At 41.9% G+C, this 15,624-nt stretch overlaps 1 protein-coding gene and 2 non-coding genes across 3 annotated transcripts in view; 1 reads left to right on the top strand and 2 right to left on the bottom strand.

Annotated features, from left to right (window-relative positions):
* Positions 1 to 8,793, top strand: part of LOC110988854 (HEAT repeat-containing protein 6-like) — a 73,617-nt gene extending 64,824 nt beyond the window's left edge. The window contains exons 21-23 of the mRNA XM_022252761.2: positions 1,360 to 1,527; positions 4,144 to 4,294; positions 7,066 to 8,793. Coding sequence (XP_022108453.2) covers positions 1,360 to 1,527; positions 4,144 to 4,294; positions 7,066 to 7,181 — 435 coding nt within the window. The 3' untranslated portion in view covers positions 7,182 to 8,793. The remainder of the gene's footprint in view (positions 1 to 1,359; positions 1,528 to 4,143; positions 4,295 to 7,065) is intronic.
* A 2,961-nt stretch (positions 8,794 to 11,754) lies between these two features.
* LOC147798225 (signal recognition particle RNA) lies at positions 11,755 to 12,059 on the bottom strand. Its single transcript, XR_015426580.1, has one exon.
* Positions 12,060 to 12,153: 94 nt separating this feature from the next.
* Trnas-cga (transfer RNA serine (anticodon CGA)) lies at positions 12,154 to 12,235 on the bottom strand. The gene has a single exon. It is a non-coding gene; the product is annotated as a tRNA-Ser (tRNA).
* Between the last annotated feature and the right edge of the window lie 3,389 nt (positions 12,236 to 15,624).

Raw genomic sequence — 15,624 nt, 5'->3', positions numbered from 1 at the left:
GTTTGATGGGGGGGGACATCTGTTTCAAGATGGAGTTTTTTCACTGGTCATCCAACATAAAATGGGGGGGGTCGTCGACTTTTTTGGTAGTCATGTTGTTCCAAGTAAACGGTTTCGGACAACATCTGGGGCTTTTCTTGATTTCTGAGTGAGACAGAAGTTTGTGTATGGTGCCCATGAAGAGAAGGGCAAAACGGGTGCTGGTAACCTACATGTAATAGTGGGGAAAATACATTCCACCCCACCCCTGTGCTGTACCTCTGGAACTGAGGCATTGAAGTTGCCTCAGAACAGACCAGGACGGTGTGCGACTTGATCAAGCACTGGTCAGAGAGAGAGCAGCCCCTGTCAAAACTGCTAAATATACACCGGCAAGTTGAGCCACTCGCGGTTGACCAAGTGTGGAAATCATGCGCGGATCAATATTTGGAGAAGGCCATTCATGTTGATTGTGTTACGCTGATGTGTAAAGACTGTCGCATTTCTGGAGGTTTTGGCCGGTGAAGCTGCCAGCACTTAACCTTTTTCCCTAAACTGTGACAGAAATTGACACTGCTTAAAGAGGAGAGGAGAGGTTGGATTAGATAAGAACTATAGTTTGAAGCTGTGAAGGAGTTGACTGCAGGCATAAAGGTTTTATAGGGAAAAGGGAGAATGTTTGAACAAAGACACTTCATATTGCCATGAGCAAAGACAAAATAATGCGCTTCAATAACGTGAACTAATTGTGTGCCTGGGCAAATTCATCGATAGTTGCATACTTATTAAGTGTCTACAAAGCCACATTTCACCAGCTAGTTTATATGTGAGCAAGCAAATCCACCTGGGAACCTGTTAAAAGCAATATCTACATCTTGTGGCATTTTCCCTGGTAATGTGTTTGTGTTAAGCAAATATCATCTCTCATATGGTACAAATTTCTAAGAAACCAAGTTCATCAGTTTGTTATCGGTAACACTTTTAATTTCCATTACTTTAATTACAGGTTGTGAGAGCTTGCAAAAAACTCACAAGCTCACTCAGGTGGGACTCAAACCTACCATCTCCTGCTTACTAGTGCAGATGTAAGCACTAATAAGCAGGACTTTTTGCTCTCACATAATGCAGGTCTTTTTTAATGAACATTTTTAATAAACATCCTTGGTGTATTGTGTCACCATTGCCTAAAGGCAACAGTTGATGATCCCAGCTACCTCAAAATAAAGTCTGGTTAAGAAAACTTCAGGCATCAACTGAATATTAGTGACCATTGCAAATTAAAGATATTGAGTTTTTTTGGTTCAATATACCAGTCTGTTACCAAGAATTTGTTTGACAGATAATCACTAAATTTGACCCTACTTTCTTTGGTCACTGAAGGTCCGGATCAATGCCGCCCTGGCACTGAGTATTCCTACATGTCGTCGTTGCTATGGCAACACTGACCGCTTCTGTCTAGTCTGGTCCAGCACTGTCCATGCTCTGGAGGTCATCGACCAAGTGGCTGATGTGTCTGAGCTCAAATACAAGGACACTTTACGAGATCAGGTACGACTGGAGTTTCTTGTTCATTTTTCCTAGGTTTGCTCCCAATTTAGACCCCCTCAACCCCTACGGCCCACAACCCCCTTGACCCCTTAACTTATGATTCAAGTTCTCAGCCTTCACATGCCCAGGCACAGATTTAAGTATGTGTAACTTTTTGTGTTTTCTCACTCCAAACCATGCTCGTGTAAAAGTAATAATGTAGGGCACATATCCTGCAGTTTCATTTTGCCATCTTTAAATTTTTCCTCAGCACCCATGCATATCACTTCGTGTGTTTTAGAATTGGACTTCTGTTGTCACCATTACTATTAGAAACACTCCCATCGTGGATGTCAATTGCTGGGGGACATGTCCCCCCCCCCACTTTTCCAAGTGGGGGGGATGCTTATATTTTTTCCAAAACCTAAATGAAAATCAATACCTTGCGAAAGCATTCGTTAAAAAAAAACTGGCTAAAGTAGCCAGAATTGTCTCTGATCACACCACAGAGAATCATATATGCTAAAAAAATTTCCAGGGCCCTTGAGTGGGCCCCAGACCCCATGCCACTCAGGGCTTCGCGCTTTGCGCTTGCATTTGTTCTCATAGGGGTTATGTCCCTCCCACTTTTCAAAATAGATTGATGCCCTTGATAAATAAATCAGTCCACAGTATGGATGATTCACAATAGCGCGCCTCCAAGAGTTTACAATGCGTTGGCCAATCACAATGCACGAAATCTGTCAACCCAATGCATATTAGGAAATGGTCAACAGATTTCGCGTATTGTGATTGGCCAACGTATTGCAAACTCCTGGATGCAAACTGTCATAGTAGTTAAATATTCTCTATGCTGATTGGTTGAGTGTGAAGCTTTTAATTAGAAAATTCTTTGTCAAACTTACGCAGAACTGTGGCAGATATTTTTCTGTTTTGACACTGGTGCATTGGGGGAGGGGCAACAGACCCCCTGCCCCCTCCCAATTCAAGATCTTTCTGTCTTGAGAGGCAAAAGGGAATTGCCTGTTAGTTTAAAATCACACAAAATACCTCACAGCGAATCCCTTTCTCCCTTTTTAGCAAAGAAAAATACCTCGAATTCTGACTTTCTATTCTCCCTCAACCCCTCAAAACTGCTTGAGGATCTACCTTTGCTCTGAGTTATATTGTATCATCTATTAACTTAACATTTTTGTTGGTGGAGGCCTTAAGACCTATATGTCCAAATTTAACGTCGCAGTGTTCTAAGACAATTTCTGACCTGAAGAGTATGCAAAGCAAAGTGACATACAGTTACCTGACATGATTTAGGTTGAACCTGAGTGTGCACTGCTCTATTGCATATATGTACCCTGGCAACCTGATTAATTCCTGATATATAGGCCATGCGGGTTGTCTGGTGCACTCCACAAAATGAAAACTCGCTCATGTACACACAGCTCCCACCCACGGTTCTGGTTTTAACCCTACGTTTACTTCTGCTGTGGGGAATAATTTATGATCCCCGTGTGCAGCGCTCTGCGCTCATCATTTGACTCCTGTTTTGATGAAGTACCCCCATCAGCTGGCCAACCACGTGTGGCGGCTTCATCCCAGCTTGTCCCCCCCCGCTCCCTTTCCTGTCTCCCAGCAGTTGTTACAACATCCGATATCCAAGTTGTCATGGGGGATCTTAATTCTGGGCTGCCGTTGCTTGGGCTGGCCAACGCTAAGTGTGGTCAGCTCTTGAGAGGTGGCAAATGACGCCCTTGCGCCAATACCGATGATATCTTCCCCCCTCCCCCCCTTTGTAGGTTGGGGAAAGGTAGGGGGATGAGTTTATTTTCTCAGAGTGTAATTGAATTCTTGATGAGTATAGGTTGTTGAGAAGTGACGAGAGGGAAAGATGGAGTGGGGAAGGCATGTGATAAGTAGGATGTGTAGAGAGGAGTGCGGTAATGTGGATTTCAGGTTTTCAATCTTCGGTCTCTGATGGCAAGGGGGGTTGGTTGTCAGTCCAGGGTGAACTAACCACAGGTATCCACTCTTGGACTGTTGCCCTCGTGGAGTCTAGACGTGGCAGAATGTGACAGTGAAGACTTGAGAGGTGGACGGATGGGGAATGTTCAGGCAAATCTTGTGGCACTGCAGGAATCGTGCTGCCGATCCGTCACAATTGATTTAGCAGAAGATCATGTTGAGAATGTCTCAGCTATGGCCCCTTTCAATTCCCACTTGGTCTGCGGTATTCTGCACTGGTTTGAAAATGAGGTGGCCTCTAGGCTCAACTAACTTGCAGTGTGCGGGCAGTTGAGGGCGTCATTCATCATTGGCGAGGCAATGTCTGATCAAGCCAGTGAGGATGGATGCTGGAGACTGGTAATAAAGTGAATGCATTGAATGATGAAATTGGCAATTCTCACGACTAGATGAGGAGCACTGTATTTCTAGCCGGAAAAAATGGCTGTGCAATATCTGTATTTTCTGCTCTCTTGAATCAATGACACCACTCAGAAAATTGCGATATAATCAGCAAGCCACTAGAATTCTCATAATTTGCACATGTACATATATGTGTGCCACTGATTTTTTTTTTGCAGTTCCCTTAGCTGTTGTTGTTAATAAACTGTAGATTTCGACATCCGCAATTTGTTTCAGCTTTGTCAAACACTTACTCACCTGGGGGGCCTCCTTAGCCAAGAAGACCTTTCACCTTTGCATAAGCTTTTGAAGGATGGGTCTGACTTGTTGGAGGTTCATATCAGCCGATACCGAGAGGCAAAACTGACTTCGGCCGAAGATAGAAGAGGTAAATTAGTACAAACTTCACATCATTTAGGACAACGGTTTCTCCCATTTTTTTCCATCAGATTTTGAGGATGGTTTTTATGTTGATGCCAAATCTTACAGAAACCCACAGAATAATTTCAATTCCGTTGAGAATCATGGTGGTCCTTGGTACCATTTGTTTCTTCATTGTGTTTCACATTTCACCCAACCATGGGGGAAAATTACAAAGAATACTTGGGTTTCTGAAAGGCGTTTTTTCCCAGAAATGTAAGAAATTATCTTGGTACCCTACAGAACACCATAACTTGCCTCCTTGTTTTCTACAGTATCATGCAGAATCTGTCCTTAAAAGCCTTAAAAGTATGTGTAATGTTTAAGACAGTAAAAGGAGCATAGCAGACAATGGGTCTATACAGTCTAGATAGTCTCCAAGTCTGTACACTTATTAGTGCAGGAATTGCACTAATAATTGACTGAGAAGTTTATTCAAACTTTGTAGAATGAAAGTCCTCTTCATTGGGCCACAGTCCAACCGTAACGGTGCCGTTCTGCGTTTAATGTACACCGCATTCCCCCTGTTTGTCATCAATCAAATTCAATTATAACAAATCGAATTCAGTTAAATTGAGAAATTACTGCATGCGTGTCCAATTATTCACGATCGTCCGACAGATCATTTGATGTTTATTTCATCGGAAGGATTCAATTCTTCTGGCGAAATTCCCCCCAAACCGCCAAGGATAAATAATCAGTTTGGCTTCAAGGTCTGACTTGGGCATTAAAGTTATGGATGCTGTTAATCACGGGATTGGAGAATCATTTGAGATAGGAATGCAGGAAAAAAGGTTTTCTGGAAACTTCTTTTTTCGTTTTACCTTCTGCTGACGCTTATCATACGCTTATGTAATTTAGTTCTCAAACTGTGAGATATCTTGATAAAAACAAGATGACTGGACTACAAAGTCATACATGTAATTCAAAGATGAAAAATTGATTTCCTGAAATGGGTTTTTAAAGTCAGATTTCACTGATATTGCATACAGGCAGTTTTGACCTTGCCAAAAGTAACGCAAATCCGAGAAGGTACCCAAACAATTCCCAAAGAATACAAACCCATGAGACAGTGGTGTTGAAATTCACTAAACCATTTTCAGAATCTGAAAGCATTTTTTTTACCAAAAAAAAACCACCCGTGTAGGAATGCAGTTTCATAACATATTTGAATTGATATACCCACAAATGTTTACAGCCACCCAAGGAAAAGAAATGTTAGTAAGACATGAATATAAACTGTAATCCCCGTTGGAGAATGTTCATTAAACTTCTGGCGGGCTGCGGCCAGGGGCATTTACATGTATGTACTCGTCAAACCACACAAATAAACACAGTGACACGTGCATGATACAAACACAGACAGGTCTCATCTGGGACCCGTGGTCTGAAAAACAATTAGAGGGAAAGGAAAAAAATTGCATTATCCATGAAGTTCCAAACACTGCGGCCCTCGTTTGTAATTACGAACGAGAGGAGGAGGTGAAAATGGCACATCAAACATCGCTTGCGAGCTGGATATTTCGCGCAGGGAATTCGAGCGTAACAAGTGCTGTGCTTGTTGAAAAATTTAATCAGTCAGGCTGCATGAAATTGATTTAGAACTCTCTGTCGGGACATATTCGGGCCAAAGCATCGGGTAATGCTTGTGTGTTGGGGAAAGACTGTGTTTTAGTGAGAAGGTATAATTAGGAGCTTTCTGGAAGAGAGAGAAAAATAATTTGGGCCATTAGAGGAAGTGACGTACTTAATGTTGATGTTATTGACAGTCAAGAGAAAAAATAGAAAAACCGTTTCAAATTTAAAAAAAAACAAAATGTAAGAATTTATCGAAATGTGAAACCGCCCATCAATAAATCACAAAGAAAAAATCTTGGGTTTTGCAAACGGTATCCGGCGCCTGAAGCAGAAGCACGCCCTCATCGGTTGATAAGAGTCACATAGGTGGGGAGTGTACATTTTGCTGGTAGCTACGCGACCGCAATGTGTGCAAGTCATAGTCGTGTGTGAACCCGCGAAGTTAAGTTCCTACTCAAGGGCTGAGTTCGGGCGGCTTTTTCTCGTATGTTCACTAACAGCGTGATTCGTTGTTCTTGGGTCAAACGCTGGGAACATACAACTGGTTATCGCTGGTAGTAACTATAGGCCTATCGCCAAAAGACACGTGATCAGTGATACTTAGTAGGAAGAGGAATTACCACTTTGTGATTGTACCAAAACCATGTTTTTATCATATAGCCGACACTTTGCCAGTGCCAAAGCATTGCCATTGGCGAATCAAACAATTTAAACAACGCTTCTCTACCAGGAAGTAATTGCCTTGCGGTCACAGGTTGTGCACGATGTAGCCAATCACAGTGCAAAGCCCTTCCCAGGGTCCTGTTCGGCGCTGGGCGACGAGCGAAACTCCAGGAGTCTCCGTTGCTAGGAAAATTGCGCGTTTTCTTGGTCCCGCTCGGGGCTCACATGAGTCTGAGTTGAGCGATGTAGGCGTTCGAAACTTGAGAGGAAATCTAGAAATTCTATTTCTAGTAATATTGCATACCTTGTTGTCTCTGTGAAAAGACAGTTGGCATCGCTGAATCTTCAAATTTCTTCTTGGGAAAATATTTCTCTTAGTGATTATCTGTGGCCCACGGTATTGCGTGTCTTGCTGTGACCCACATGAAGGAAGAAATAAAATACAAAAGCAGCGTCTCTCGTTAAACAAAACTTACGCATTGTCTTTTGAACCTGCAGGCGAAATGCTATCGGCAACCTCTATTTATCTTCAAGACATGATGAACGTCAAGGACGTCACGGCTGAAGACCGACACTGCGCAGCCCAGCTTGTCAAGATATTTGCCGAGCCTTGAAGGCAACTCATCATCATCAAGAATCGTCTTTGGAATTGGAATTGCCAAATAATCCGTGTGTTGTCGGGGAGACTTGCTAAATCAGTCTTCAGATAACTTTATCAGAACTGTCTTTGTAAATTTCAGAGCTGTGTTCCTTATGTGAGGCACAGTGCCGATTACCAGACTCATTTGTTTATTAACTCTTGATGTCAGTGAAAAACCAGCAACACTCTGTGAACATCATTAGCTAACATTTTGATGAGAAGACTTACATTTCTCAGCAATTCTGTTCAGCCCGTGCTTCTGTTATTACTTGAAATCACACGAGTTACACATTATCCTGTGTGGTAAATTTTCAGATTAGATTAAAATAATGCAGACGGGTATCACGTCATATTGTAAAAATCATGGGACAGCGCCATAAAACGGTGGATTGTTCTTGTCATTACACTGTATATTCCCATGACATCCCAAGATTTCTTTATCCCATCCCAAGATTTCTTGAAAGCTTAAGAAAAAGGCATGGGTGCAGGACTTCAGCTAGCAGTTCAAATGTAACTAATAAGCCTACTCCCGAGTGTGTCGTTATTTCAATTTCGCCTTGCCTTTATAATTTGCTCGAAGAAGGATTCACAAGAACTGGTTTTTTTTAGTTACGGAGGCACAGATGTGCTGCACTTTGACAAAGGCTTTGAGCGAACGCAAATATTGAGAAATTCTTTTTTTTTACACGTCAAGGAACTTTCGTAGCACAGTTTTCCCGAATTGAAAATGTGGTTTACTACCACAAATCGCCAGCAGGAATGCTCCCGGTGACGTCACAGATTGGCGATCGCTCTCATGGCGAGGACAAAAATCGGCCAGTAGCAGTGCGGGAAAAGTCCAGCCGTCCCTAAAGACCTGGCCAGCAAGGCTCACTCTGATTCATACAACGCGGCGTGACTGGGCTTTTTCCTCCCCACTTCTTGCAAATTCGATATTTCATTGATTCTTGTCGCAGGGGAAAAATGGAATGGGAGCAACGAAAGTGTAGACTGTAAGTGTTTACAAGGAGTCTTGTTTGGCGTGTGGGAGATAGGAAATGTACTCCACTTAAGTGGTAGGGAGCGTTAGGCAAAACGATCCCTTGAGGTTTGGTTTAGGGCACCGCTTAATATGGGACAAAAGTACAGTGCCCAGAGGCGGTTAATAGTAATGTGGTCTAAGCACTACAGAAATGTTATTACCAAGTAGACGTTCTCTGTTGCCTTTTGGTCAGGTTAATTGTTTAGTTTTATGGCATGGTACGAAGAATCGAATGCACTTTTATAATGTCAAGTAATGGAGTTTGTTTACACTGTTGTATGGGTGGAGCTATGTTGTTTTCAAGATTATGTGGTATCTGCTATGATCATGGGTTTATTTTTGAATTTCGTTTCAGCCCTTGTCTATTGTAGATTGGTATTTTGCATGAAATTTAGCAGGTTGATTGAATCCACTTTCTGTGTCGATTAAGAAAGTAAAGGTTGTTTTGAGCCTAAAGTTTTCCTTGAGAAATATATAAATGTGTTTGAAAGAAATTGTAAATTTTTGGCTATTACTGGTTTAAACAAAAGGAAAACAGCAGAACAAAGTTGTATTAGATATTGAAGCTGTCTTAATTGGCGCGAGAGTTTTCTTTTTAGGGTAAACCCAGGAATACATCTTAAAATATAAAATGTTCCCTTCCCTCCCTCAGTGCCACCGCACTCCCCTCCCACATCCGGTCGCAGTGTTGAATGCCCAGAAGGGCGATGAATGGCTTTATGAAATAAATTACTGGACAATGTTCTCTACACAAAGTCTCTGTACATATATCCTTGTACAACTTTGCTCACACGGCTACTGTTACTCGCTGTGCACAAACTGCAGCCGATTGACGATTGAGAAAAAAGTGGGCAACGGCGGATGCAGTCTCCCTGCCACACGAAGCAGGGGATGTCGCCCTCGGGCCTCCTGGGGGCAATGGCACGAGACTACCGCCGAGTCACGGCAATTCGAGCGAGTATCAGTAATTCTTTTGGCCGGGAGATTAAAAAAATATGAAAATAAAAAAGAGAAAGCACGGACTCCACCCTCCATAATTTTGTCAGTGCAATACAAAATGACCTTCTTTTGAATTTGCTGCGAGGTAAGCATTGATGCTTTCGATTATTTGTAGATCAATTGGAGCATGGTAAGAATTACCACGAGTGTTATGGTGAACGGTTAGGTGCATGACTTTAATGAACTATGGAGGATGTTTTATTCTTCCATGAATCAACTAAAAGCATCTGTGTAAACATTCGCCCATCATGAGCACGTTTGATGGAGAACCTTGGAACGCGCAGCCTTGTCGATGAGGGTTGGACCTGTACGGTTGAATTGCGATGCTAAGAGTGGAGAGGTTCCCTTGCTGGCTATCTGTTGCCGTGCACTGCAAGGAGTCACATCTTATCGTGACATCTTATGTGGGGAGGAGACAGCTGGCACTTTACAGATGTATGACGGGGGCGTAAAGAGTTCGCAACGAAGAGTGGACCAAAAGTTCGCAACGAAGAGTTGACAATAAGTCAGCACTGCTCCATCCAAGAATGTGGGAATTCAAAATATAGGTAGTCAATCACCTAGTCCGGTTAAGAAATAAAAAGAAGGGAGGTGAGAAAGCAAACAATCCAAGTCATTGGCAGCTCCCTGTGCGTATCGCTTTCTCCAGTGTAAGCCTTCTTTCCCCGGATCTCCATGCTGGCATTTTTAGTCGATATTGTGTCCCACGGTAATATACAGTTACTAAGTCCGTCCAATCACCTCGGTATATAGCAAACAGGAATGTCCCGTGTGTGGGCGTAGAAAAAAATCCATTCCCGTCAAGATGAAACTAAAGAAGGGTATGCGTTAAATGATACACAGGGTCGGATCAGAGGAAGAAAAATCCCCCCTTTTTTACCCCTATCAGAAAAATCTGAACTATTAAGGCAGTTCCTACAGACCTGATCCAATTAAAGCTTGATTGTTTGGATTTAATAAAAGCGGCGTCAGGCATGCGTGTTTGGAGTTTTTGATGAAGTCCAGGTTATTGGAGACAGGATTCTTGCGACAGACGTGGATCAACAGAATGAGGTTTTCGGGTCTTTTGAAAGCCGAATCGTATCAGAAATGTCACTGCCGACGAAGTTCTCGTTCGTTGTTTCTTCAGACAATGTCCAGTGGGTGTAGTGATCAGGGTTAATGATGATAACTCGAGGGGTAAGGACCATGCGCTCTGCCCATAGTCATGGTCCTGGCCTAACGATCCTGGCAACTGTCAATAAATTGTGGGACAAAGAACCCGTCTAACTCTCCAAAATAGAACACGATTCAAGTCTTGTTTGGGAGCATTTTGAAGGTGCATCGACAAAATGATACATAAAAATTACTCCAGACATTTTCATGAAATTTATTTTTGATAACGTGGTCTTCGAGATACAATGTGTCGAAAACTAAAAAAGGTCTGAAAACACGTCGAAAACTAAAGATTCTCATTCAGTATAATCTTCCGAAAGTATACCCTACCATTGAGGTAGGCTTTAGCTTTAGGTGCAACACATTATGCGACCTGTCACAAAAAGATAATGTAAAGTTGCACTCCTCTCTTTCCTATTGTGACGGTTCAAAAGTCCACCATTGATGAGGGGAGGTCAGTTTTAGGTTTTGTAATATTTCCATTTCTAAATGTTAACAGGATCACATATTTAATTGAACATGCCAATTTCTTACCAATTCTGACGACAGTAGTATTCTTACCTGGTCAGAAATGTTGAAACATTGGAACGCTACTTTTACCATAATGTGTTCTATACCGTTTGAAAGCACTTTTTCATCTGAATTCCAAAATATTAATAGGCCCATCTCATTTTCAAAAAATTTCCCACTTTCAGCTTATTTTGTGGTGACAAGTCACACATTGTTGTGCCCCATCACAGTTTCAAGAGAAGCATATTTTTCTTCAGGTGTCTGATGTGTGGACCTGAGCAGTAAGGTGCAGATTGTGGGAAGGGGTAATGACTCTCTAGAGGGCGCTCTCGAATGAAATCACTGTTCATTGTTAATGGTGTCATGATCGATTTTTGTTAATTTTGTGCGTTGTTGAAATACATGTGCAGGACATTTCATGAATATTTATGCGCTTACACTGTCTCCTCGACCCTGGGGTACCGTACCCCAGAGACTGTCACTGTCACGTTTAAACGCGCCAGATCCCCTCCCCGGGGCACAAGTATCTGCTACACAGGCCAATAGAAAGTGAAACGTAGGACGAGTTTTATCTTACCGCAAGTCTCTTTAAAAATCAACAAAACCTGATCTTTAATGCATGGCAGTTGTGTGGTGAGCAAAACAATTTACCGAGGAAAGCACAAGCATTTGCAAAACAAAATAGCCAAATTGGAAAACGACCAAACCTAAAACCATGATTTTGTTTGAGATGATACATTTTATTAAAAAGATATTTTTAAAACTCTCAGAGGGAATAAAAACTACAGGGTTTTGAGGCGGTCTGTCCTTTAAGCTGGAATTGTCCCACTCCATAAGATGTTAATAAAAATTAACCTATTCAAAAGAATTGGGTCTCGCCTTTTTGGCCAGGCTGTGAGTCGTCTCCCATTCTCGGATGCGGTCCAGCTACCGCTCCACACGGGGGCTTTTGCCTGCTGCGTCGCCGCCCTGGGCCGTTGCGCCCCTCCTTAGTCAACCTGGTCAAAGTCCCAACCTCCGTCGGGCCTACCATGTCGATGCCGAGCTTGGCACGGACACCCGATCGTCACAGCAGAACGAATCTCGCAGGGATCCCAGCCTCATGCGATCCACCAACCCCGGCCTCCTAAAGTCACTGGATTACAGGCGCACGCCACAACGCCCGGCCGATGAAAGACGCGTTTCTTTCCCATCTTATGCCTAGGAAAATGTAATTCTCTAAAACCACTCCCATCCTAGTGCATAAAAAAAGAAAGTACACCGTCGTGGACAGGATTCGAACCTGCGCGGGGAACCCCCATTGGATTTCGAGTCCAACGCCTTAACCACTCGGCCACCACGACCTGCTGCGCTTCATTTGCGGATGTTCTTGTCCTTAGCAGTCAGTGAGGGATAAGGATTAATTTGGGCACACCTGGAACAGGTGTCCACCCGCACTGTTTGTGTTTTCTGTCGATGTTCATAATATATTGCTTCTAGTTTAACCTGCAGATAGCAGTTATGATTTTATCTGACAATGCAAGGAGATGGAAGAAGAGCGAGCTTCATATTTTCGTGTTGTAATGTCTTGTTGGAAGCTGGGGAGAAGTTTCCGTGGAACCGGTAGCCATAAGGCCATGTCTCAGAATCAACCGGTTCAGCCGGGAGTATAACGTACTCAAGTCATGTAGACCTTTTGCCGGTGATGTCACGATCGTACTGGACTGCGATGTGTTGTGATGGTAATGAGTGCATCGTGTTGTGATGGTAATGATGCATCTTGTTGTAATGGTAATCTACTTATTCAAAATAAACTAGACAAGCATGCAGCGTTCGCACGTGCGCTTGCACGTCGTTGAAGCTGCCCGTAGGAATATATGCAATCACCGTGGCTAAAGGCGATCTTCACGTGGTGGTATTGTTTACATTTAGTCACGTGGGTGAAAAAGGTCTATAGGAAGTGGTTGCCGGCAGCTCAGCAGCTTCTATCGTTGTACGTGTTACGTCTAGCCACAGCCTCGTTGTTGGAAGCATTCTTTCAATCGGATATTGGGTCCGTTTGGTTAGCTTCGATTTCTCCCTCTGTACACGGGATTATTCCACTCGTGGAAGCCACTAAGGAGAGTAACTTTCACATCTTATGTACATTGTAAGGTATTTTTTGGTATGCCACTTTAGATTGATATTTTTCAGTTTCTGTAATCCTAATAATTTTATTGTTTGTCTTCAAATCGTGTCAAATTATTTTTTTAAACGTTTTTGTTTCTCTAAACAAGACAATTGGCTCATGTGCATGTGTAGTATTTCTTAATGTGGCTTTCTCCCTTTTATCATTAGGCCTACATTCAGTATTCTCGGGCGTACTTTCCACTGAGACATAACGCTCCTTGTGTTTGATTTTATGGTCTTCATAGTCTCCCATGGTATATATTTATAGTTCATTCGGCACGCAGAGATTTTAGGCTTTAATTGTAGTCAAACGAATATTTCCCAATGAAAGTTCAAAGCCTTCTTTATTTTGCACGCCTGAGAGCGAATTCACACACCTGGTACTTTTCTCTGCGAATTCAAACGAGCATTAATATAATTTGCTGATGCTTTTATTAAATCAGTACCTTTTGTTTCTACAGAAACGACATTTAAAGCGAATTTAATAAAATGGGAATTTCCTAAACCTCCTCACAGAAGCTGAAAATCACATTTGATGAAACACTCAACGTGAAATGGAATAATTTTGAATATCAAATTGAATATCAAATGGAACGGCGAAAGTTTAAAATCGCCTGGGAAGACGTTTAGTAATCCCGCCATCAGTATGTATGCAGGGATCTCACTGAGACCAACGAAGTACAGTCAACTACGATGCACTATCCAACTTGACAACATGAAAAATAAAATTCAAATTGAAAAATGAAACCTAAAAATAAAGGGAAAGCCCCATGAGGCTGGTGTCATCGATCGATTTACTCCGTATCATTGGTGTCTAATCTCCTTCAGCAGTCCAGTTGTCATACAACAGCCGGGACAATTAGTGAGTGACAAAGTGAAGACTTAATTTAATTGCAAGCTTCCAGATGCTCAGTGGCACAATCAGCTACATTTTAGCGCTGCATCCTAGAGATTAGGACCATATGAAAAGAACACCAACGGAGCTCTAGACAACCTCTGCCGAGCCCTCGGAATCCTTGTGTCTGAATTCAAGTAAGGAGTGTTCTGTTTTTATTAATGTAGCTTGTCCCAGTTTGGCCCATGCTATTAATATGTTCCTTTCAAAATGCTACATTAGAGTAGTTAATAATTCTGGCCATTCTCCTTCTTCGAACTCTTGGTGGTGAATTGATTAAAAATGTCGAGGTCGCTAAAAAATAATGTACAACATGGTAAACGATTAAATTTTGACATGAACAGATCGAAATTGGCAAGTATTAGTGTTATGGGATTGCAAAATTTCGATTGCACTAATAATGCATCTGAAATTGATCAAAGGTGCCGTCGGAAGAGAAACGAACAAAATTGTGATGTTTCTGAGAATTATGATAGGGGTTCATCAGAGGTGAGGAGTTCGCATCAACGTAACTTGGCCTTGCGCATGCAGGTTTGCACAAAGGCACGTGATCAATATTCGACTGACTAGTCTACATGCACGTGGGCAATGATGTAATCAACGTTTCCGAAACCCGCTGGTCTTCCGTGCAAAATTCAAGAAGTCGAGGGTATGTTAACAGAAACGACGAGAAAAAAATGAAGAAAAAAAAATATCGCCTCTTTGAGTTTCACGGAATTAAACCGCGTCCCTCCCCCCACTATTTTCCGCCGTAAAAGTGAACAAAAAGGTTTTACAAATGCTTTGAGCTGTGAGATGAGTTCGATCTATTGTCCAGCGTTGAATAAAGCTATGTACATTTGAATGTGCTTTATTCCCGGCCTAAACTGTTAATTGTGGAACTCTCTGGCTGGATGCGCAACCATTTTTTTTTTCGTTCACATGCACGGTGCATGCTTATCGAGTCACACACTGTGTACAGAGACATGCAGTCAGCACCATCAGTGAATCGTAGGACATACACACTATCATTACTACCTGGCAAGTCCAAAGGATTTACATGTATAAGTCTGCGGTGGAAATATACATAACTCAAGTTATCAAATGATGCCAATATGACTGAGCGGCTAATGTGGGAACCACGGTTCACTGCCTCGTCAAAGACCTCCTTTAAAGGTTACTCATACCGAAATCCCTCGGTCACCGTAAGGAATTGTTTCGCTTTGAAAATACACGCAGTTGCAATGGAGTTTCATCAGGGAAATAAGGATAGGTAAGTTCCTAAAAGATTTTTCTGTTCTGTAAAGTTAAACAGGAATCATCACGGTTGAAATTATTCTTATTTATTTGTAGTTTTATTTAAACGGGGTAGACCCAACAGTTAAGAAACTACTATCCTTGGAGGCCCTGTAATAATAAGAAAAATATAAACAATTACATAAAATAAGTGTATACAATAGAAAAATATACAATGTTATTATTTTTAAATGTATAAACTGTAAATATAAGAGTAAAAGAATAAAGAGCGGAGTAATACGAACTACTATGGTCAACAAAAGTACTCATTATGTAAAGGAAATGTCGAAAAGAACGAAACAGCAAATGTAACTTTATCTATAAAAAAATAAATTAAATGACTGCAAGTAATAAGCAGCATTCCAATTTTGACATTAAAACACTTATAAAGACCAAACGAGGGACCCAGGAACT

Source organism: Acanthaster planci, linkage group LG09 (genome assembly GCF_054643075.1).
Source record: "Acanthaster planci isolate LZ-2023a linkage group LG09, COTS_SCS, whole genome shotgun sequence".
Lineage (NCBI taxonomy): Eukaryota > Metazoa > Echinodermata > Asteroidea > Valvatida > Acanthasteridae > Acanthaster > Acanthaster planci.
The sequence above is the reverse complement of the archived record's forward strand: the minus strand, read 5'-3'. Positions and strand labels throughout refer to the sequence as shown.